General features: G+C 34.9%; 4 protein-coding genes across 4 annotated transcripts; all 4 read right to left on the reverse strand.

Moving 5' to 3' along the window:
* Positions 1-803: 803 nt before the first annotated feature.
* On the reverse strand, positions 804-1,686 carry LOC107770483 (fasciclin-like arabinogalactan protein 11). The gene has a single exon (XM_016589798.2). It carries the CDS (start codon positions 1,608-1,610, stop codon positions 891-893), a length of 720 nt encoding a protein of 239 aa, XP_016445284.1. The 5' UTR covers positions 1,611-1,686; the 3' UTR covers positions 804-890.
* A 2,269-nt stretch (positions 1,687-3,955) lies between these two features.
* LOC107770485 (fasciclin-like arabinogalactan protein 12) lies at positions 3,956-4,967 on the reverse strand. The gene has a single exon (XM_016589801.2). It carries the CDS (start codon positions 4,903-4,905, stop codon positions 4,132-4,134), a length of 774 nt encoding a protein of 257 aa, XP_016445287.1. The 5' UTR covers positions 4,906-4,967; the 3' UTR covers positions 3,956-4,131.
* A 1,082-nt stretch (positions 4,968-6,049) lies between these two features.
* LOC107770482 (serine carboxypeptidase-like 50) lies at positions 6,050-9,661 on the reverse strand. The gene is made up of 2 exons (XM_016589797.2): positions 8,107-9,661; positions 6,050-6,551 (listed from the first exon to the last, which is right to left on the reverse strand). The coding sequence occupies exons 1-2, from the start codon at positions 9,455-9,457 to the stop codon at positions 6,538-6,540; spliced, it is 1,365 nt and encodes a 454-aa protein (XP_016445283.1). The 5' UTR covers positions 9,458-9,661; the 3' UTR covers positions 6,050-6,537.
* A 989-nt stretch (positions 9,662-10,650) lies between these two features.
* LOC107770481 (dnaJ protein P58IPK homolog) lies at positions 10,651-16,076 on the reverse strand. Its single transcript, XM_016589796.2, has 9 exons — positions 15,815-16,076; positions 14,748-14,913; positions 13,591-13,792; positions 13,296-13,456; positions 13,026-13,119; positions 12,698-12,910; positions 12,042-12,122; positions 11,370-11,588; positions 10,651-11,108 (listed from the first exon to the last, which is right to left on the reverse strand). The coding sequence occupies exons 1-9, from the start codon at positions 15,948-15,950 to the stop codon at positions 10,935-10,937; spliced, it is 1,446 nt and encodes a 481-aa protein (XP_016445282.1). The 5' UTR covers positions 15,951-16,076; the 3' UTR covers positions 10,651-10,934.
* Positions 16,077-24,394: the final 8,318 nt, after the last annotated feature.

The following is a 24,394-nucleotide window of genomic DNA, read 5'->3' on the forward strand; positions in this document are numbered from 1 at the left end:
TATTGATGCTACTTTACAGCTTGTTTGGAGGGTTGTTACCTATTGTATCGTATCGTATTGTTAATTTAAATACGATATTTGTTTTGATTGTTATTTAAATTTTATTGTATCGTATCATTAAATTCGTCGCTACGTAACGATGAAAATGTGTCACTTTATGTAACAACCGATTTAGTGTGATCGCGTCGTTACCTTGTCTTTTTCTCTCAATCTCACCCTTCATTATAATTAAATAATTTTATTTTATTATTTATCCTATATTTTCATATAATAATTTTACCCCGTATTATAATTTTTGTTTATAATATTACAAGTTTATTCTTCATATTACTGGTGCGTGATATCATCAAGCAACGTCAAACGGTATAATCTATCCAAACATTATATTCATCAAATAATACAATATAATACAATACAATAAAATACGATACATTATGAAACTATATGTAACAACCCTCCAAACAAGTTGTTAGAATTTATTACAAATGTACACCTTTATATTTTGTAATTTACTGCTAAAATTTGTTCACTACTCTAAATACTTCACCTCTCTTTGCCTCTTGAAATAAAATACAATTAAATCTCTTTATAACAACCTCGTTTGTTCCAAAAAAATTTGATTGTTATAGCGGAGTGCTATTATATAGAATATATATTATAACATACCATGGAAATTAGTTCCAAAAGAAACTTAGTTTTTATAGTGAATGATTGTTATATACCGATAATGTTATAGAGGGGTCTGAGGGTAAGTACAACTAATACTAACCAAGATCAATTCTTGTAAAAAATGACAAGACCACTTAACACTCAAAATTCAATATGAATGAAATGTACGTAAAGAATCACAAGCATACACGCACACAGATACTAACAACAGACTTATAACCTCATAAACTCCAACAAAACACAACAGAAAAGAAGAAGAAAAAACCGGTTTTGTAGATCATGTTTGGAACCAGAGAAGTAGCAAAGGAAACAGCCGGTTCAGTAGAAGAATCTGCGGACCCGGCTTTCTTTTTCGGCTTAATAGGCGTAGGAGCAGGAGCTGGTGCAGGAGGTACAAAGAATTTCAATGGAAGAAGAACTTGATCCACTTGATATATAGCTAATTGGTTATCAGTATATATAGTATTTGACACACTTGCATTAACAATACCAGTTGTTATATTAACTGAACTTCCTGTTGTAGTAATATTTATTGGAAATTCGCGGTTGCTGGTTCCACCAGCTTGTGTTCTTAAAGGATTGCTTGCAGTTTGGAATTGAGTTAAAGAATAATATGTAGGAAGAATATGGAATTGGATAAGTTCAGCTTTTTGTTGATCAGTGAAAGAATTTAAAGTTCCTGCTTTCATACTCAAGAATGCATTGTCTGTGGGCACAAACATTGTGATTCCATTGTTGGAATTGTTGAGTTGTGAGGTGATTTCGTTGAGTTGCTGTGTGTTCTGTAGTAGACGGATAAACGTTGAACATTGGCCTGCTTTATCGAGGATCTTTGTCACGTTTAATGGAGGTGGTGGGCCTGGTGCTGGAGCCGGAGCCTGAGCCAAAATGCCCATGCATTGCAAGAACAAAAAGAACAAGAACAAGAACATGTTTTTCATTTTTCTTTTCTTTGGTTTTTTTTGTTGTTGTTGCAGTAAATGGTGTTTATATTTCTAGGTGTGGTGGAGGGAGGAGGGAAAATGTGGGAATTTATATATTTGAGAGGGTGGATTTCTTGATTTGAAAACAATGAAAGAAAGGATTTGTGGGGTATTGAGGTAGAAACAAATTGAGTGTAAAGTTAGGTGAAAGAGTGTAATTTAAGGTGGGAAGGAACATCATAGGTATTTGATAAACTCAGAGCAGCTGTTAGTTTGCTTATGATGGGAGGAAAAACAGCTGAGAATAGCAGAGATAAGTTTATTTTATGTCTACAGTAAGTTTGTGTTTTTGTGTGGATACTATTCAATTTTTTGTTTTGAGCTAGATGTTGAGAAAAATCTATATCACAAACTGCCTCTCTGCCTTCTTCAAACCAGGTGTAAGGTCTGTGTACACACTACCCTCCCCAGTTTTATTTGTGAGATTACACTGGGTTTATTATTGTTGTTGAAAACCGCCTCTCTACCTACATAAGGTAGGAGTAAGACTGCATAGTCACTATCCTTCGCAGACCTCACCTATGAGATTACACTGAGATTGTTGTTGTTGTTTGTTGTCAAAAATCTACGAGGGAAAATCCTTAGTCCATGTATGTAATGTAAATATATTTAGAGGAGGACAATCATAAATCATTATTTATGGTTATAATGGGACAGGGGGGCTAATTAAGATGTAATTTCAACAGTCACAATCGACAAAACTCTAGGTACAACTGATGAGATCAATGTAAGATAGCAACTTGTAATCCAGCAAACAACTTTATTGGTTATTAGGTATGTTTTTGCAATGTAAATTAGTGACAAACAGTATAAGCAAAATTTAGCAGTTGTAATTTTGGAAAGATTTCAGATGCCTCTTATGGTGTAATTAGCTACTATACTTTTTAAATGAGGATAAATTTTTTTTTTGTCACGATCGAGAAATCCATCTGGGACCAATCCTTAGGATCAAGCGCAGCCTTAAACATGGGGATAAAGGACCCGCCCCTCTACCTTTCTCCACTTAAATACCACATAAATAAGGATAAATTTTTCTTGCCTCATTCCTGTCCAGAATCCCCAGTGAGATGATGTATTTAGAGTCTCAGAGTCCATTGGCTTGAAACTTTATTTCATTGAACATTTGACATAATGGTCATAAGCTTCTTAATCATAAACCTTATTTCATTTAACATATACATATCTATAGTCCAAGTTTGAGCCAATGGTCACATGTGTATGGACTGCTTATAATCAGGGTTAACCAAGTATGTTGGTTCACAATATTTTATACCTAAATGGAGCTGTTTCATTAACTCCACAAAACTTGGAGCACTGTTAAATGATTGAAATTGCCTTTAGGAAGAGAAGCTTTGGATGGATCAAATAAAAAGACTCCCAAGTTGCTGTTTAGTTCAAGCAATAGACCCTTGTGGAAACAGCCTCTTGCAGAAATGCAGGGTAAGGCTGCGTACAATTGGTCCTGCCCTTTCCCGGACTCCGCGCATAGCGGGAGCTTAGTATACCGGGATGCTATTTCCCAAGTTATTGTTTAGTTCATCAAGCAGGTAGACTCCTATTTCTTTGGAAAGCTCCTACTAAGATGAGAAATTCCCCCGTTAAAGCTACTAGTACAAGGTAAACTCATATTGGCCAAAGTGGAAGAGAAAAAATAGTAGAGAGATGCGGCATGGTGCTCACTGAACGTCCGTAATATCTAACAACCGAGTCTTATGTCGGTCATATAGAATACCAACACATAGAAAAAGGGCTGAAGAAACCAGTCCATGACTTGACATCGGTAGAATGCTACTCCAATTCCCTGTATGGTCGATAGAACACCAGGGCTGGTTGATACTTTTTCATTGATTTAAGTTATAATGTCATATTCACGAATGTGTAAATCATACTCGAGTTAGGTTATCAACTAAAATGAATTTAGAGAATTACCTTATAAGTGACCTGATTGTTTAAAGTTATATGTGGTCAGTGCATAGAACTTAACTCCTTTTCATAGCCTCAAGGAGGGAAACAGGTTTACAGAAATCTAACTTGGAAAACAAACATGCAGTTGAAGATTATAACATAAATTGGAAAGTATAGAAACAGAAAAAGAATAATCCCTTTTTATTACTCTTCTACATTTTAGTGAACGTTATAGTGCAAATGTTAGAGAAATAGAATAAACATAGTAAAGCAGTAGGCTTTCAGGCGTTAACAGTCAAGAAAACTAAGTCTCTTAATATACAAAGTCTTCAAAATCATATTTACCTTCTGATACGAGACAACCCCACTTCCTATTACAAACTATTTAACAGCGAGTAGGTAGAAAATCAGGTAATAAAACCAAATCAAATTTACACGGCGTATACCAAAATTACAATTAAATGAAATCACAACAATGCATGCATGCAATACAATTAAATGGCAGAAACCAAAATTACAATTAAATGAAATCACAGCAATGCAGGCATGCACAATAATATCAACTTCAACTTAATTATGAGCTCACATATACAAAAGAAAACACAGCCAAGAACAAGACAAATCCGCGGGGAGAGTTGATTGCACAAATTATGTCTGGAACCAGAGAGATTGCACCAGAAGATAGAGCAGAAGTAGAGTCAGAATCCGACGAATCAGCTTTCTTTTTCGGCTTAGGTGGTGCAGGAGCAGGTGCTGGTGCAGGAGGGACAAAGAATTGCAATGGGAGAAGAACTTTGTCCACTTGATAAATAGCTAACTGGCTATCTGTGTAAATTGTACTAGAAATACTTGCATTGACAATTCCAGTAGTTATATTCACTGAAGTGCCATTTGTTGTTATGTTGATTGGGAATTCGCGGTTACTGGTTCCACCGGCTTGTGTCTGTACAGGATTGCTAGCAGTTTGGAACTGAGAAATGGAGAAGTATTGTGGCAGAATGTGGAATTTGATCAGTTCTGCTTTCTGCTGATCATTAAACGAATTCAAAGTCCCGGCTTTCATACTCAAAAATGCATTATCTGGTGGCACAAAGATAGTGATACTGTTGGAATTGTTTAGTAATGAGGTTATTTGGCTGATTTCTTGAGTGGTTTGTAACAATCGAATAAACGTTGAACATTGGCCTGCTTTTTCTAGGATTTTTGTCACATTAGTCGGACCAGGTGGTCCGGGAGCAGGAGCCGAAGCTCGAGTTGGTGGAGTTGGAGCTGGAGTTGGACCTTGAGCCAAAATGCCAATGCATTGGAGAAACAAGAAGAGAAAGGTTGACACTAAGTTATGTTTCATTTTGTCTTTTTTGGTTAAGCTTAATTTGAAGTTGCTTTGGTGGTGGCAAAAGAAGATTATGCCACTTAAATAATGAGTGTGTAGACTCCTTGCTCTAAAACAATTAAGGAAACTAAAAAAGGGAAAATGATAGAAAAAAGTTAGTGGGGTATTGGGCAAAAGGGCAGCCCGGTGCACGAAGTATCTCGCGTTTATGCAGGGTTCGGAATAGGGCCGCACCCAAAGGGGTGTGATGTAGGCAGCATATCCTGATGCAAGCATCAGTGAGTGATTCCACGGCTCGAACCCATGACATGTATGTCATACAGAGACAAATTTACTGTTGCTCCAAGACTCCCCTTCAATAAAAAGGGTATTGGGATGAAATGAAAATGAGGGTGATGTTTGGTGAAGGGTTACATTTAAGGTGAAGAAGTGGATAATAATAAGTTTTTGATGATGTTATAGCAGCTGCTGGTTAGCTTATGATTGAAGGAAAACAGATGGGGAAAAGTGAGGTAAGTTTTTTGAAGTTGTGAATCCTATTCAGTTTCTCAATTGTGATTTCTGCTGGGGTACAATCCCCAACTAGAATCTTTTTAGTTGGAATATGTACTCAATGGCTAAAAAATTACAGGAGGATAATCATCAATTATAATTGATAGGAATGGTGGGACAAGAGGGCTAATTTAGTTGCAATTTGCAACTACATTGGTCACAATCCAGAAAATATTGGTACAGCTAATGATAATGTATAATGCAACATAGCAAGATTATATGTCAAATTGTTGGTTATTAGGTATGATTTTGCAATATCAATGCATGACAAGATAGTGCAACCAGAATTTAGTGGCTAAGAGTAGATTTTCAAAAGCTTGTCATTCCGACAGTGAGATATTACATCAAGGTCTCAATTCCAAACAAGTTAAGGTCAGTTACACGAATCTATGTTTTTCCATTTAAATTCATCTCAAGCTCTGACAATCAGACCTTCATTTTTCTGCATTAAAATTGCTGGACAAATACAGATTAAGTGATCTTATTACATAAATGAAGAACATTGATGATCATGCATTAGTCACAAAAGGTAAACGTACTCCAAAAATAGTTCAACCAGTGTATATCACTCAATTAAAACTACACCTTTATCTCAAATTAGCCAGTATAGAAATAAGAAAGTAACTAGATTCAGTATCAGAAGAACTGTTTCTAATGTAACTACATCATTATCTGCTCATAACATCCCGTTCGAGTAAGGAAGTTACAAATGGACCTGTTTATCGATCTGAACAGTTCTCCTTTAGATCTACTGCTACTCAATACATAAAAGAAAGGAAAAAGGTATCCCCAAAGCAAAACTTCTTGGAAATGAGTATAAGAGCCTACTGTAGTTTGTGCTGTGCACCCCTTGCAGCAATCATGTGAGGAGTTTCTTGCCAAAACCATTTAGGAAACATGAAAAACAAACACCATTGAGGTCAAAAATGGAATCCGCCAAATCCCCCACCTGGAAAACCATCAGCTGGAAATCCTCCTTCAAAAGTGGAAAGTAAACTGCTGCCCTCCTCCGCCGAAGGGGTTGAACCCCACACAAACCATTCCTGAACCAATGTCACAATGTCTTCTCTCCTATCATATTATGTACATTTTTCCTCATCGCCGAGAATCTGTTAAGAGAGACATAACAATGAAACAAATAGCAAAAAGTTCAAAGAGGTCATCCTTTTTGAAATCGGGATTATAGCAAAGTAACATTGGGCAAAATGCTAGAGAAGAAGCTAAGGGGGGAAAAAGTTGTAGAAAGACCATTTTACAGAACGTGATCTGTTAAAAGATTGGTGTACAAATTCAACCAGTAAATGTCACCATGCACTAACATAATATTTTCAAACAACTTTATCCAAAATGACTCACTTGTGTCATCAGTCTAACATTGTAAGGTAGCTACTTACAAATATTTTTCAGTATGTATGGAAGTGTACATATCCAGATTAAGGCTAAAGAAGATAAACCTGTATAGTATGGCTTACAGATATAGATAGATATTTGGATTCATCTACAGAAAAACAACAGACAAGCAACAGCAAACCGCTTGAGCAAAGACCATGCTAACTTGGTTTGAGCCAAAAGGAAGGACCTCACTTAGACTGGAGACAGTGATCATGAATTCTTGCTGACTCTTGGGTCACCGTTATCATAAAGCTTACGGAGAGGCATCAAGTCCATGTTTCTATTCTTGGATCCAGCCGGCGGTATCCTTGGTGAATAATTTCTTAAATGTATTACTGCAAATGACTCCTAGTTACTGCTTCTTTTCCATTACTGTATCTATTACTATATTTCTTTTTAATAATGTTGTGACTATGCTTTTACTGAGCCGAGGGTCTATCGGAAACAACTTCTCTACCTTCACAAGGTAGGGGTAAGGTATGCGGACACACTATCCTCCCCAGACCTCACTTGTGGGTCACACTGGGTTTGTTGTTATTGTATTACTGCAAATGGCTTTTGCCTTAGGGTACTAGAATGTTTCCAATCTAGTCATGATTCGAGATGTGTTGAAAACCTTAATTCTGACATTTGTTGCTTCACTCCGATTGCCACCTTTTGTCAATGAAATGGCTTTAGCTTGGAGAGATTCTAACTGGATCTTCCTCTTGTCATTTATCATCTCAACCAGTATGCATTTGTAGCATGAGACAGCAAGGAGAAAAGGGAACTTGAGGTGGTCGACTGCTGGTACTCACATGGACTCAACAATGAAATATCTGAGTGGAGTGAGCATGAAGGCCTCGACCATTGAGTAAATGACAGATCTTTATAAGAATGAAATTTCTATATTTGAAGGAGCAGGAGGAAGGAGATTGAAAAAAGTTCATTACCTTTAGCTACTTCTATTGAAATTATCAAAGAAAATATACACTGGTCTAATGGTTATTGGCCAATGTTGTTTTGTTTTGCTCTCCAAACCATAGGAAAATAGTGTGCTTCCTTCGATTAGGTATACTTTCATTATCTAAACACATACAATGACATTTGTGATGGTCAAATGAACTCCAAGCATTCGATTATCAGAAAGTTTTGCCTTTTATTTCTAGTTAGAACATTTCAAACTTCGTGAAACGAACTGATACAACAAGCATAAAACTCAAATTTCCAGGAAGTCATAGTACAACTACAACACAGAGTAGCACATGCCACAAAGAGCTCAAAGTGATTTACCAATATTGCTTGGCTTTTGCTTAATCTGACCTGTGGCAAACAATCCCTTTTCCAATACCCAATCTTCAATCATCACCTGAGAATTCACTGCCTGATCGGTAGGAACAAGATGCCCTGCGTTCATTACGACAACATGGCTCAAACTCTCCCACTTTTGCACATATCCAGCAAGCCCGTCATTCACTCTCCAAACCTTCCGCTCCGCCTCCAAAAACTTTTCAATTCCGTCCCACTTCATCGTCTTCATCCATGCCTCAGTCGACACCACTCCATCTCTCAAATCACACTGTCCCTGGTATAACAACACCTTAGTATGCTTAACCAAGTACTCCACCATGTACTTCACGCTTTTCATCACGTCCTCGTGCAATGCTTTGCCTACTGAATCACTGCATACTTCGAAAGCTATGGATTCATTTGCTTTTAGAGCCCTCTTGATATCTACATTGCTTAAAAATTTAGCCACCAATTCATCTTCATAAGGCTCTAGCCTCCTAAAATCATATAAAGTGGCAAGCCCCGTCATATTCGCCAACATCCCCAACACCCTCGATCTAGCACTCGTTGCCGCGCTCCAATTGCCATTTTTGGTAAGTCGAATTGCTTCCTTTTGAAGTGATTCCAGTTGTGTCTTTTGCTTCTCATTGATCAATCCGGAATAGTAAGCACTTAGAGCATGAGTGCCAACTTGAGTTTCAGGGTCAGTCAATCCATTCCCAATCGCAATCCCAGCTAAATTCAACCGTCTTGATTTAGGCAAACCCGCATTCTTTTTCACTGTATAGTACCCAAATGCTGGCACATACTTACCAGCATAACTTTCACCAGTTAAGTAAATCGGACGCGTCATAAACAAAGGATCTAATGCAATAAACTCCCTTGTAGCTTTAAAAAGGTGTTTAGCAACATCGTGTAAGTTTCTTGGTATCTCATCTGGACTTGAAGCAATACTAAATCCAGTTCCAATAGGATTATCAAGAAAAAGGAGCCCAAATATTCGATTCCAAGAACCAGAATTAGGTTCGAGCGAAAGGTGTTCGACGTTATGCCTGAAAGAAGATGAGACACGGTAAGGACCAAGTTCATAGAAGTTTCCAAGCATAGAAGAGCAACCAGGACCACCTTGGAGCCAAATAAGAATTGGGGTTTCAGAAAGATTGAGTTTTGTGCTGGATTTTTGAGCTTCATAGAAAGTGTAAAAAATGGCTGAACCAGTTGTTGAGTTAACTGTGAGGTAACCTGATTTTGTTGGCAGGGCTTCTTTGGGAAAGGAAGATTGCGCAGTTATTATTGCTGATGATAAGCAATAGAAGAGCATAAAAAGGTACAGTGATTTTGGTCTGGACTCCATTATTGATACAAGGAATTGACCTATGTCACTCACTGATCAAGTATATAGAGGTACTAAAGATAAGATATTGATTATTCTCTCATTATTGTTGTTGTAAAAATGAGTGCACGTGTCCAGAATTACGAGGCAATAGCAATAATTCTATAGGCAATATTCTACAGGCGAATATTCTGATTTCTGAGAATTCCGAATGTGGATGTGCTAAACAATATCCTTTCTTTCAGTTTCAGTTTCAGTTTCATTTATTATTTTTGTCTGTTTCTTTTGTACTTTTGTTGTTGGTATAGTAGCTCGGGATCCCCTTGTATTTGACATCATTTATTGTATTTACATGTGATTTATTTTTGTTTTGTACGAATAATTGATAAGTTTGCTCAAATGCTCTTAATTGCTATAAATATCTATGATATTTAGATTTTATCTGCTTAAAGACACTCTTCCTTAATTGTAAAATCAGCCTATCCTAGCATAGTTACATCTAGAGCCTAGAGGTGCAAAACGGCGCGTCGGGTAGGATATAGACAAGTCGAAAACGGGTAATACAAAAAATGAATAAATTACATGACCCGGCTCATATTTAATACAGATAAAAAATAGGTTAACCGACAGATAATATAGATCACTTTTGGAAAAATTCCTAGTCCCTCAAATTTGACAAAACCCAATTTCAGTCTTTGCAAATGTAATATTTAAATCTATTGGTTATTCATTTTTAAGCAGATGATATGGATCTTATCCATATTTAACCCATTTTTAAAAAGCTCATTTTTAGATAGATAATATGAATGGATAATTGTTTTTTCAATCCATTTTGCCATCACTAGTTACATCATTGCAATTGAACTAACATATGTTAATAAAGAAACCCTATATTTTACAATTATTTGGTACAAATACTAGTTGAGAGTTTAAATAGTGATTCAAACAAAAAGAGAGCATGAATCCCTTTTCATAGTTGAGTGTCAAGTTTCTTTCATAAACTCAGTATAATCAGAAAAGCATTTAAAAGTATCACTAAATGCAACTAAAAGAAAAGAAAAAAAAACATAACCAACTGCATCAACTACCTGTACTTCAACTTGTCACTCTCAAATCTGAGTTACTTGGCTTAACAAACCTCATACTACCTTGTTTCAGGAGGTAGACGATGCGTACAATTGCTCATGTGAACTCAGTACAGAAACGAGAAATTATTTCGAATCTTTTGTCACATCAGAAGAACTATTTGATATTGTAGCTACATCAGTTATCTCCTCCACAACATCCATATTTTGAGTTAGGAAGTTACACATGGACCTGTTATCGATCCGATCAATTCTCCTTAAATCTACTGCTACAATACATAAATGAAAGAAAAAATGGTATCCGCAAAGCAAAAACTTCTTGGGAATGAGTATGAGAGCCTACTGTACTTTTGAACTGTGCATCCCTTGCAGAAACAATGTGAGGAGTTTCTTGGCAAAGAACACTGTCGAGGTCAAAAATGGAATCCGCCAAATCCCCCACCTGGAAATCCTCCTTCAAAGTGGAATGTATACTGCTGCCCTCCTCCGCCGAAAGGGTTGAATCCCCCACCACCCATTCCTGAACCCATGTCGTCAATGTCTTCCCCTTGGTCATATCGTGTACGTTTTTCCTCGTCACCTAGAACCTGTTAAGAGAGGCATGACATTCAGACAAATAGCAGAACCCCCATAGCGTGACATGCTAATAGAGGAAAAATTAAGGGGAAAAAAAATCAAAGAAAAGCCATTTTATACTAAGAGATCTGTTAATAGATAGGCATAATTTCAAACTACTTTATCTGAAATGACTCACTTGTGTCGTCAATCTAACACTGCAATGTGGCTACTAACACATAAGACTGAAACAGATCAAATGAAAACTGATGGAAAAGAAAAGAAAAACAAACCTCATATGCAGCTGCTATTTCACGAAATTTGTTTTCTGCTTCTTCTCTGTTTTCAACGTTCTTGTCTGGATGCCATTGCAGAGCAAGCTTTTTGTATGCCTTTTTGATCTCTGAAACAGATGCTGTCTTTGAGACTCCCAAGATCTTGTACCAATCCTTCCGTTGGCTCAATTTCAAAGATCTCTCAGCCCTCATCAGCGCTTCACGAATATTCCTATCCTATAGAAGTATACTTCAGATTATTTGATATTCAGATTAAGGCTAAAAAGATAAACTTCTATAGAGAGGACCACAGATATAGATGTAGATATATGGATTCATATGTAGGAAAACATCGGACAAGAGAACTGGTTTTGAGTAAAAAGGAAAGATCTTATTTTGACTTGGAGACAGTGAATCATGAATTTTTTTGCTTTTCAATATGCTGACTTTTGGTTCACGGTTATCACAAAGCTTGCCAAGTCTAAGCCTTGTTGCGATCAAAACTCAATACCCCCCCCCTCTTCAAAATAAAAAACGCAAATCATATCATATATCCACCATATGTGTTGGCCAGATTGAGTTATCATGCCAATGTCTTCTCTCATCCTAGATGCAGTATTACCATGTCAAGAAACAACACGCTGAGAAGAAAAGGTTGTAGTTAAAAAAAGCAAATAGTTGCCAACAAACCTGAGGAGATTTTTCGGCTGCTTCTTTCAAATCTGCAACAGCTCCCTCCCAATCTTCTGTTAGAAGCTTGGCTTCACCCCTCTGTAAAAATATGTCCAACTCCAAGATTCAGGATTTATGGTGTAAACTTGATATTTCTAAGCAAACAACTTGATCTAGTAAAATTGGGCTAAGTTGCTCCGACTCGGGTGCGGGTATCCGATATGGGTGCCGATATAGAGGTCGGATTCTTCATGATCTAAATTTTAAGATTCGGGGATACATCCAGGTATGGATACAGGTGCAGGGATTCGACTAAAAATAATTCAAATATCTAAAAAAAAGTTATAAAAATATGTCTAAATTATGAGTCAATACGCAGAAAACTTACAAAGTATTCCGAGAAGGAGAAATATTGATCAAGAGGAGAATCCGAGAAAGAGAAAACGAAAATGACTAACATAGAATTTTCTATATACAAGATATTCCATTTTCTTCAATTTTATCCTAGCTTTAGTTTTGATTTCAGAAATTACCGTATCTGCTCCGAATTTCACCGTCGATGTGCGGCATCGAAAGTGAAGACTCCGAGCAACTTAGCAAGTAGGACATCCTAATGCCCATTGACTATATTTATTTACAGGTTGAAACAAAGCATAAGCAGATGAAGATAGAACCTGCACTAGAGCATCAATAAGCTCTCCATCAAGCTCAAGAGCTTCTGAGCAACTCGATATGGCATCCTTCCCTCTTCCAAGCTTCACCAAGACTTTACACAAACCAAGATGAAGATTTACATTATGTGCAGAATGGTTGGGGTCCATTGTCAGTGCTGCTTTATACTCCTCCACAGCAAGGCGAAGCTTACCCTTACTTGCATTATCTTCGGCCTGCGCGAAAGGTCAAGGTTGGAGAAGCTCATATTGTATCATATCTTAAAGATATAGCAACAGAAAAAAAGTCTGCATTTATGGGAAGATTGTCAGGAAAGATAGTGAGGCTTACACTTTTAGTCTTTTTCAGTAAGTTTTTCAAGCCAAAATATGCTTTCTTCAATTCCCCATGCTCTGGGTCTGAACGAAGACCTTTTTGGTAGTGCCTGAAGAAGGGCGTAAAAAGCTTCTTTAAAAAATCTTCATAACATGACATTTGGCTTTTTTAACATTGGCCCTTCATTTTCTTTTGGGTTCTCTCATTTCAGCATTAATGCTGAATGATTTTATCTTGGATTGGTGTAGCGGGAGGTAGGGAAATAGTGACAAGGTCGATAGTTACCTTAAGGCGACATCATGATCAGCCAGATAGTAGTAGGCACGGCCTCGTAGCAGTAAAGCCTCCAGATTATCCTCATCTTCTTTAAGTATGTATCCCGTTTCAGATATGACACTGGAATAATCTTTATCTGAGAGCAATAGTTTCGCCTTAAGGAGTTTGGCCTAGAAATTCACATTAAGAAACCATCATGCTCGGTGTAACACCAAGTGGCTTTTCCACAGGAAGTTAGGACAATAATACAATATGACTTCATCTGTAACAATGACAAAAGCCTCAAATTGTTAGAAATGAATACCTTGGAGCATGCTGGAGAGAAAACAAGTACGACTTTATCAATATACTCCAATGCTTTTTTAATGTCACCTGTGTCCAACAGGTTGGTAGCTGAATCAAAAGCACTCTTAGATTGGTGCAACTGAGAAAGCTCCTTTTCCGCAGCTGAGTCTCCTGGTTTCATCTCCAGAAACTTTTTGTAGCTTCTTTCTGATTCATCATATCTACATAAGCCAAAGATCGCCTAAATCATATGATTATTTGATGAAAGGTAAAAGCCTTAATCATATAATTTTCAGATAAGATGCTACCTATAGATATAAGATCTTAAATGCTTGAACACTAACTACTGGGGAACAAGGTTTGCGGGATCACAGATACATTTACTGCACCATTCCAAAGTAAATAGCCCACAATTTGAGGCAATAGGCTACTTGAGCAAGATGGCAACAAAATTAGGAGGTACATGAGTTGATCTAGAAAACAACAATTTTGATGATATGCTAGTGTATTCAAGCCCTGGACATGATGCAAATGGTTGTTACCATATTTACACACCTAAATATCTCAAACCTATGTCAGAATAACGAATTCAAAAAAAAGGGCAGCCCGGTGCATGAAGCATCCTACGTTCACGCAAAGTCCAGAGGGCCGCACCCCAGTGGGGTCAGAATATAGAAATTCTAAATGGTCGCAGTTATAGCAATTCCTAGGAGGAGGGGGGTGTTAGGTAGATGCAAGGAGGTTCAGTTGAATTAGCTTTACAGGAAAATTACAAGTACAACTACGGCAAAAGTAAACTTCTTGCATATATATATATATATGTTTTGACTCCCCATGACATACGAGAATATTCCAGTCCAGTGGCAAAGGTGGTTCAAAAATGTTTTGGGCAATAGGTTTAAATCCCAGGAGTAGCATTCTTGCAATTTTTTGAATACTCTTGTTATAATTCTTGGTTACGCCACTGCCTAGGAGTCTAATCATTGAAGGCGTACCCCACTAGCCATTGTAATTCTTTGCTTTCTAGGAGTTGCAAGCACCATCAACAACAACATGCAGCACACACCATTAAATGGTAGATAATAGGAAGCATCTAACAAAGATGTTCACGTACATCAAACAATCTTATATCAAGATGACCAACTTTTAATATGCAGTAAAAGAGTTGGACTTAACCTGCACAACTGACAAAGAAGAGATGCACGACGCCAATACGCCTCTGAAAGCGCTGGGTCTGCCTCTATGGCTGAATTTAGATCATTAAGTGCCTCACTGTATTTCTTAACTTTTACATTTTGTGAAACTCTCTCAAACAGTGCAGCAGCATCTCCAGGTTTGGTGTCTATGTATCAAGAATAACAAGAAAATATCAGAGAACAATAAATGCCACTTCAATGACATGACAAAAGAACAGTGTAAATCATGTTCCTTGGCATTTAAATTGGATCAAGCTAGAGGTGTTAATAGGCACATAATCTCTTTGCTCCTTCCTTACGACAACACAACTACCGGAATCACTCAAGATAACATCAAATAATAATTTAATTCCCCCTCCCAATTTAAAGTATCAAAGATCCACGTTTACAACATTGCATTACTTTAAAGTTCAACCACTCACGTTTCATCATTTTACCAGATCTAGTTCTTTCTCATTAGACTAATTCTCTAATTTCCTTTTCACAAAAGAACTTTAATTACGACAAGCCTATGAATACACAAACTTCACCTGCCTAGTTTCTTTTTGGGATAATGTTGGTGCTCGTGCCAACCTGTGCGCACAATCATATCTACTACGTCCTACCAGCACAGGTATTGAGTAACTATGTCCACCAAGGCTTAGGCAGATGGGATCAAAAGCATATTTTTCATTACTTTGAAGACAATTCATTAGCAGAAAGACTAAAAGAGAGGAAAAAGAATGCAATATCTTAGAAGTTAATAACGACCAACCAAAAGAAGAACAGCAAATTCTTTTTCACTTCTACACTTTTTTAGAATTAAATTTGTAATCTTCATACTCTCTAAGTTAAAAATTAAATGAGTTGATTCTGGTACAACAGCAATATGCATTCCAAGCCAAGAAAACCATAACATTTTTGCTCAAAGCTCAAATCCCCAAATCAACTGTCACTATTAATCACAATGCACGAATCTCGGTATCCAAATTCACAGCTAAAAATTTAAAAACCCCAAATAAAAAAATTAAACAATATAATCATAAAAATCAAATCTTGAAAGTTTACCTAAGGCAGATACAAGGGGTTGAAGAAAAAGAAATTGGCAGGCAAATACAAAGTTGAGTATCAATGCTGAAAATAAGAAGCCCCTCCACGCCACGAAATAATCAAAGCTCCATAGCTTCTTAATCAATGGCTCCATTATTCAATTGGCTGTAAATACATACAAAATACAATACATATATGTGTGTAATTTTTGAACCAAACTATATAGATTTGCGTTTTTCGCACAATGTAAAGCTTTGTTTGTGTTACAAGTGACAAAGAGGGGTTTCAAAGGTTAAAGGTTTCTCGTGTCATTCCACGTTAGATTAGCCTATCGGCTTATGCCACGTGTCTTTGGAAAATTTGGTTTTGTGGATCTTCCACTGGGATCTTGACACGTAGGATTTTGCTATGTGCTTTTTCGTACGCGACTAAATTTAATTTATTTGTTTGGATTTTCTTCTAATAAAGGTGATTAGTTGATTAGACATATTTGAAGAGATTACTTACACTTTTTTTTTTTTTTTTTGTGGGAAAATTCCCGTGGAACCCGTTGGATGCGCACGGTAACTTGTTCACTGTGCAATAGCTCGCAAATCACATATGAGATATAAATCACACTAGGCAAGCCCGATACGACGAGCTCTGCCTGAAAAGACTGCTGGTGAGGGAAATCAATCACAGGTCTCCGATGTGGAAAACCACTCACCCAACCAACTTAGCCAATTCTTACAGGCACATTTTTATTTTTACGACAAGTCTAACTCATTTTTTTAACCATCTATTCTCGAAATATATTGGTTCGGTTAATGTAAATTTGTACTCGAAATTTCTGATTAATAATGGAGAATCCCATTCATCTTATCATATTCTTGATAGTATTGAAGGCTTAACTCCTTAACCTTTTTTTGTCTAATCCTTAGATATCTCGAATTTACGGTTCGACTACTTTAAGTTCGCGTCACTCAAGACCCATACAGGGAGAAGCACTCTTAATTTGGAACCCGAGAGATCTCATCCATGCCACTACATTGTTTTGGTGGTACTGAAAGCTTAACTCATATCTTTAGATTATATCTTAGTGTGCATACCTTTAATTGGATTTTCAAATCACAAAATTATCCAACTGGTACTAAATGATGGAGTACTAGCTGTGTTGATCTTTCTTTTAATTTGTTTTAGAACTATGTTTCGATTTATATGAGAATTTTTTTTGGTTTTAGAGACATTCAAACATATTTGAAGCTATTCCATTAATTGGACTTTCACAACTTTCAAAAATATGATTCATTTTATTATTCAAATTAATGTATAAGATTATTTCAGTAAGATATCGTTTCAAGAATGTAAATCGCTATAATTACTTTGCAAATAATATTATGTCCAATGATTTTCTCAGTTTTTAAGAACGTAAATTTATTTGATTATTCAAATTTTATAATTGGATTTTCTTCATCCATTAGCCTTTCAACAATTATAATATTTTGAACTAAGTTTACTTTTAATATATGACAGCCACTTATATAATAAACTAGTTTTAGTGTACGCGCATTGCGCGTGTATCCTGTCACAATGATTAACTATTTAAAATAAAATTTTATTAATATTATATTAAAATGTGTGCTTGAGTTATAATAAAAATGCAAGATATGTTAATGTAAATAAATAGATTATGAATTTTTAGCTGCAGTTTTTTTACTTTGATATAATCTAAGTGTAAGATATAAAAGTGTAAGAGATATAGCTCGTCACAAATCTAAAATATTAATTGTAATTACACTTTTATCAAATACATTACAAAATTTAATTTTAAATAAAAATTTATTCTAAAATAGTAAAGAATCAATGAGTACTTTAGTTTTGGATCTTTATGTTATTGAACCGCCAGTGTTATTTAACGTTCGTGGACTAATTTTCGCTCACTTTCTTTCTCATTTATATTCTAAGTATTTTCTTTGTTATTCTAATTGATGAGCTAAGTATTAAAATATTTTACAGATTACCGATGAAATGACTTCAATATAATGTAAATATATCACACATATATATATATATATATATATATATATATATATATATGTGTGTGTGTGTGTGTGTGTGTGTGTGTGTGTGTGTGTAAATTTCACATATTTAATACAAAGGTAACAAAAAATTAAAAGAAGAGAATTAAAAATTAACCAAATATATAAACAATTTTTTCTCGGCCCCAACTAAAAGTATTCTAATAACATAATATAGTGAAGGAATTGTATTCTACATTACGGACTTCCAACTATTCAAGGTTTTGTAATTTTATAAATGCAGCTTTTCTAATAAGTAAAAGTTTTAAAATAAGGAAGAATTTTTACAAAGAATAATATAATCGATTTTAAACTCCTAAATATTAGGAATTGCTACACAATTCAAATAGGAAAATATTTAATGACCAAAATTTTAGTTGATTTTAAACTCCTAATTATAGGAAAAATAATTGAATGACAATTTTGTCCAGTGTAAAATCTGTTTATCAAGGGTAAAAAAGACAAACGACATTTCGTTAAGGGCCTTCGTGCTTTTAATATAGTACTAGTCTCTATTTCACGTGCCTCGAATGTGGGGCCTTATAACTAAAAACAAAACGATAAAATAATTAACCAACAAAACTTGAATCTTAATAGATAGTGTGAGAATGTTTGTTACTTGGATTTTAATTCTTTATATATATCCAAATATCTTCTTACGACATGACTTAAAAAAAGAGATTAACAAAAAAAAACATCATAGGACGTGATTTTTTTTGTACTATTGTAAATTTATGGTAAAATGCAGACCATTCCTTTTCTAATTCCTGTCTTTCCCTTTCATTTAAGGATTCTTTAGCCAAAAGTTTCTATAGCAGATAAAATATATTTATGTATTACTTTTAACGCAGTCTTTATTACAAGGAAAGACTTTTAAATCCAATAAAGTTTCACTTTTGCTTTTTAATCCATGCGACAATTTACCCATAGTTAAAAGTTACTCAAAAGTTTTCAGATATAAAATATGAATTGAATTCAAAGTTTTCAAATTAGGAAAAGTTATAAATATGACAATTTTATCAACAAATAATTATCTTTTTTTTAAAAATACCTTTTAAAATCTATCATTTTATTCTCAAATCCACCATATACATATAGCGGTTAATTCTTCTTCTGTAAACTAAATTAAACTGGTAATCTTAAATATATGAACCTGCTATACTTACAAGAAAATACTGTTATATTTGAGTCTAACAGTAATACACAAACAGTGAGACTTTTTTTGACAATATTAGGCTGTTCAAAAGCCAAGCACAAGTAATAAGCTTTTAACCCATAAAATATACAATATCCCGCTACGCAATATTAAACTAAAGTGTAAAAAGGATTTACACTATTAAATTAAAATACAATTTGAATAACATTCGGAATAAAAAACTCAAACCACACACACACATATATACCGATAATAGGGGGCTTCGAGTCGTTTTAATGGTAAGCAAAAGTAGTCACCGGATACTCCGGTAATTTATCAACATGAAATTTGTGGAATACATAATCTAAAAAAAGACTAACAAAATATAACAAAAGTTAACGACTGCAATTTGAAACTCTAAGAAAAATATAAAATTAATTTCACCTTCCCACGTTTTCCTTTTTTGCTTGGCGTATGTATAATTTAAACCGGAATAGACTTCTAGCCGTAGGTGATTTACAATTATATCCTTAAATTATACAAATATTTAAGGGCATAAAAGTGGATTAATATTTTAATGATATTTTAGTTGTTCAACATTTAGCATGACTGACAAAATATAACAAAAGTTAGTGACTGCAATTTGAGACACTAAGAAAAATATAAAATTAATTTCACCTCCCACGTTTTCCTTTTTGCTCGGCGTATGTATAATTTAAATCGGAATAGAATTCTAGCTGTAGGTGATTTACAATTATATCTTTAAATTATACAAATATTTAAGGGCATAAAAGTCGATCAATATTTTAAGGATATTTTAGTCGTTTAATATTTAGCATAAATAATTCATGCTTTATAATAATATAGATAGATACATATAGATAAATTAAATTAATGGTTTAATTTATATTTTAAATTACATAATACTACCATATAAAGTTGAATAAAATGAGTATTAAATATTGTTTGGGAGATCATGGTGGTGCCGACTGCCGAGTGGAGCCAACCGCTAACATGGCGGTTGGGATATTAACACTTTTAGCCCGCGCCAAAAATTATTTATATTTGATAGCCAAAAAAATGTATAAAATTTATATAATTTTTGTATATAACATACAGTATATATATATATATATATATATATATATATATATATATATACACACACACACACAAAAAATTATTTTTTTCGGCTATTTATTTTGAAAGCGGCTATACAATGTTATTTTCCCTAGGTTGTTTGGGTGCTCCGGCCAACCAATAAATGGGGGCTTTTGCATAGATAATTTAAGTTATACTCACATTGCACAAAAACTTGTAGAATTTAGCATTCACGATTAGAAGTAGTTCAATTTCTTCAATGCAACTTCATATATCAAATCTTAAGTTCTTCTATCTTTCAAATATAACTTCAAAAAATTCATATCTTAAGTAGTTCAATCTTCAATGCAAATTCAGAAATCGAATCTTAAGTTTTAAAACATAAATCTATTCTTCGAATTTCAACAATCGAACACACAATTCAACACTGAAAGCTACTTCAAATGAGCTCAAATTAAAACATAACTTTCAAAATATAATAAAAACAAACCCCAAGCATCAAATTGTCAAAACAACAATAAATCTAACAAACCCATTCTGCAACTAAGAAGAAGAAGAAACCCTAAGCACACCCCGCAAATGGTGTATTGCAAGTGAGAAGAAGAAGAAGAAGAAGTCAAACGACTCATGGATACATGAAACATGAATATAGAGAAGAAGAAAGCAGCGGCAAAGCTCCTGGATACATGTGACATGAATACAAAGAAGAAGAATGCAACAGCGAAGAAGAATAGAAAAGTGATATATCTGAAGTTATAAAAAAAATAGGTATTAGTTAAACATTGTGTAAAGTTCGTACAAGTTAAATGGAAGTGACCAAATACGACGCCTCATGAAATTTTTACAGAATAATGGGAGAACTACGAGAACAACTCGAAATACAAAATATTTACAGTCTCTTAGTCATTTTAATCATTTACTCATTTTTGCTAGTAAAAAGTTGTCAAAAAAAAGTAGTTATATTTTCAATAGGTATAGTTAGAATATCATTGAGAATACGAGGCAATATACAAAATTTGAGGAAAATTTAGGTGATTTGAATTGATTTGGAGTCTTCAGAGTTGAAATCGTTAAATTTTTTCTCTATGACATATGTATATCACACGTAACTCACACACAAGTATATATAGGTATACAAAATATATTCGTATACACATGGGATACATATGATTATAGGATACACAAAAGATACTTAGTTGTACATGCAAATGTTCAACTCAAACAACATTTAAATTTTCACCAAATTATACCAAAATTGTGATTCAAATATATCAATCTATTTTAACAATATCCGTTCAGAATAATTTTTATTTTCAAAAACACAAATTTTTAAACTCAAACTTAAGCGAGCTTCAATGATTATTCATGGCGTTTTTGACCGGTTCAACAGCAGAGGACTAGGATAATAAATCCAACCTCAAAGCAGAATGTGTCTTCATAGGCGATGTTATTTTCCTTCAGCTAGTCGACAATTAAAATGTAAGTTTTTCTTTTTTTAGTTTGTGGAGTCAAAAAAATAAGAGTTACTAAATATGGAAAAAGGGATAAATTACCACATGAATTGCATGATATGTAATTGAACAACACAAGCAAGATTTATCACTTTTTTGACAAAACAGGAAAATATATATTATAACTACGGAATAGAGTTTGTTACATCACCGCCATAACTAGACGACGTAAGAACACTGATATTGCCTAAGTTGGCAAGATTAATACAGACATTAGTAGGTAAAGACTTAATAAGTTAAACATAACCATCCATGTCTGTGTCAAGCTTATTTATAACGAAGGGGGGGGGGAGGTGGCCTATCTAACACAACATGAAATTTTGGATTCTTGAGAGCTTCCTTTGACAACTTGTGCGCAACTTGATTTTCATCCCTGAAGTTATGTTGGATTGTTGGGTCCTTTAGCTGGTGCAGTAACCACCTACAAGAAGAAACAGTCATGTGGTGAGATTGGTAATCTTCATGCAGTACTTTAATAACCTCAGTTGAGTCAGTTTCTATTACTAAAGGAGTAAGACCCTTTATCAAGGCTAAGTTTAGACCCTCCTTGAGTGCTTCTAACTCTGATTGGAGTGTTGAAGATGCCGGACATTGGTGTTGGAAACCCGATATTCAATGGTCGCTGCTGTCTCGGATGGTTCCTCCTAATCCTGCCAAATATTCTTTTTCACGAAAGACACCATCAATGTTTAGCTTAAGAAAACCGTTGTGAGGTTTGTGCCACGTAATGTTGATTGCATGGGTATGGACTCTCAATCTTTCTTTCTGGGTGAGGAGTTTATATTCAGTGGCCAACTTGATAGAACTGCCAAGGGAGAATTTGTGAGAAGTGTTGTCTACATTGTTTTATTTCGGTTAATCCAAGTATTCCAAATAATAAAAGGGAATAGGTTTAGCCATGTGAGAAAAGGAGATAAGACTGGAGTATTGAGGTCTTTTATATTAGTAAGCCAATTGTGTTGGTTTCTAATGGGTTGTTTATTAAGACCTCTTAGTTCCTAGGTTTCGTGAATCATTTTACACCCAATGAAGATGTGATCAGTAGTTTCGTTTTCATTTTACAGATTAGGAAATTAGGATCTATGTTAATACCAATATAGTTGAGGTAAGAACGAGTATGAAGTTTAATATGAAGGCATTTCCACGAAAAATACTTTATCTTATTAGGGCATTGGGGGTTCTATATCCAGTTGAAATCTGGTAAGTTTTGATCGTTTGATGAAACAAGGTTGTAACAAGATTTTGACGTGAATTTACCATTTTCAGTAAGAGCCCAGGTAGGGGTGTCTATGGGACTATCCTTTGGTACAATAGAAAGAATGTTATTAGCTAATGGTTTGGGTAAGTCAAACGATAGATTTTTGAGGTCCCATGTATTGTTAATCCAGATATCGCTTATTCTAAGACATTTGGCTTGGTTTGTAATAGGCCTTTGGATGGTTTGCCTAAGGTTTTGAAAATTTGGAATCCAATTGGACTCCTATATATTTATTTTTGAATATTTACTGGGGATCCAGTTGATTCCTTTGTTGTATAGTTCCCAACCTTTCATAATGCTTTTCCATATGAATGAGGTACCTTTGAGATTTGTGTTGGAGCCGTAGATGGAGGACAGGATTTGGACCCAGGGGGAATGTGTATTGTGAATCAGTCTCCATGAAAGATTTTCTAAATTGACCACATTTTTATATTTGGCAACATGAATACCTAACCTCCTCTGCTTTTATCACTAGTGATGGTTTTCCAACTGACGAGATGGAGGTTTTTTTTTGTATTTGTTGTACCCCAGATAAAATTTCTTTGAATTTTTTTATATGTGCTTGAGAATTTTTATGGGGAAGAAGTTGTAATCCATAATATGGTTGGGCATGTTGTTTAGAACAAAATTTACTAGAGTAGTTCTGCGCGCCATATTTAGGAAATTTGCTTTCCAAGAAGATAATTTCCTAGACATGTTATCTAGAATGAATTGATAGTCAGATGATTTAGGTTTTGTATTAGTAATTGGGAATCCTAAATATTTACCAAAGGTATTGCTGATTCTAATACCAAATAGCTTGGCTAGATACTTGGAGATAGTAATTGGACAATTCTTGGACACCAAGTTTTTTATTTATTTTGAGCTATTAATTTTTTGACCGGAGAGGGAACAAAAGCTCTTGAGACATGAGAGAATAGTGGTAGGTGAGTTGTTATCAATATTGCACATCAAAGTAAGGTCATCCGCATAAAATAGATGAGATAGGGGAAATTATGTTTCCCTAGTCTGACAGGAGACCAATGTTTAATGTCCACATTATAAGATATTTGGGTAGATAGCATATCCATACAAAGGATGAATATATATGGAGACAAAGGATCACCTTGTCTGATTCCTCTACTAGGATTGAAGAACTTACTTCTATTGCCATTTACTAGAATAAAGATCCTACTAGTGGTAATGCAACTCATTATTAGATTGGTGATCTTAGGAGGAAATTTGAAGTGACAAAGAGTTCTGTAGATAAAGACTATTCCAAACGATCAAATGCTTTTTCCATATCTATTTTTAAATTATGTTGGCTTTCTTGCTAAGTTGTTTGTGCATTATGAGTTCCTGAATGACAATGTCATTGTCACTCGGCCTTCTGCCCTTTAAAAAACTATCTTGTTGAGGACTGATAACGTAAGGCAGGTGGTGCCTTAGTTTGTTTGCAATCAATTTGGTAACCACTTTGTATATGGTGTTACATAACCCAATAGGTCGGAAGTTTTTTAGGTTATTAGCATTAGGAATTTTCGGTATGAGACAGAG

Source organism: Nicotiana tabacum, chromosome 10 (assembly GCF_000715075.1).
Source record: "Nicotiana tabacum cultivar K326 chromosome 10, ASM71507v2, whole genome shotgun sequence".
NCBI lineage: Eukaryota > Viridiplantae > Streptophyta > Magnoliopsida > Solanales > Solanaceae > Nicotiana > Nicotiana tabacum.

Excerpts from the sequence above, each read along its gene's own strand:
- LOC107770483 (XM_016589798.2), bottom strand. The coding sequence starts at position 1,610 with ATGAAAAACATGTTCTTGTTCTTGTTCTTTTTGTTCTTGCAATGCATG.
- LOC107770482 (XM_016589797.2), bottom strand. The coding sequence starts at position 9,457 with ATGGAGTCCAGACCAAAATCACTGTACCTTTTTATGCTCTTCTATTGC.
- LOC107770481 (XM_016589796.2), bottom strand. The coding sequence starts at position 15,950 with ATGGAGCCATTGATTAAGAAGCTATGGAGCTTTGATTATTTCGTGGCG. Across the intron at positions 14,914-15,814 it reads ACCCCTTGTATCTGCCTTAG|ACACCAAACCTGGAGATGCT; the intron begins GTAAACTTTCAA and ends CTTGATACATAG. Across the intron at positions 13,457-13,590 it reads TCTCTCCAGCATGCTCCAAG|GCCAAACTCCTTAAGGCGAA; the intron begins GTATTCATTTCT and ends GTGAATTTCTAG.
- LOC107770485 (XM_016589801.2), bottom strand. The coding sequence starts at position 4,905 with ATGAAACATAACTTAGTGTCAACCTTTCTCTTCTTGTTTCTCCAATGC.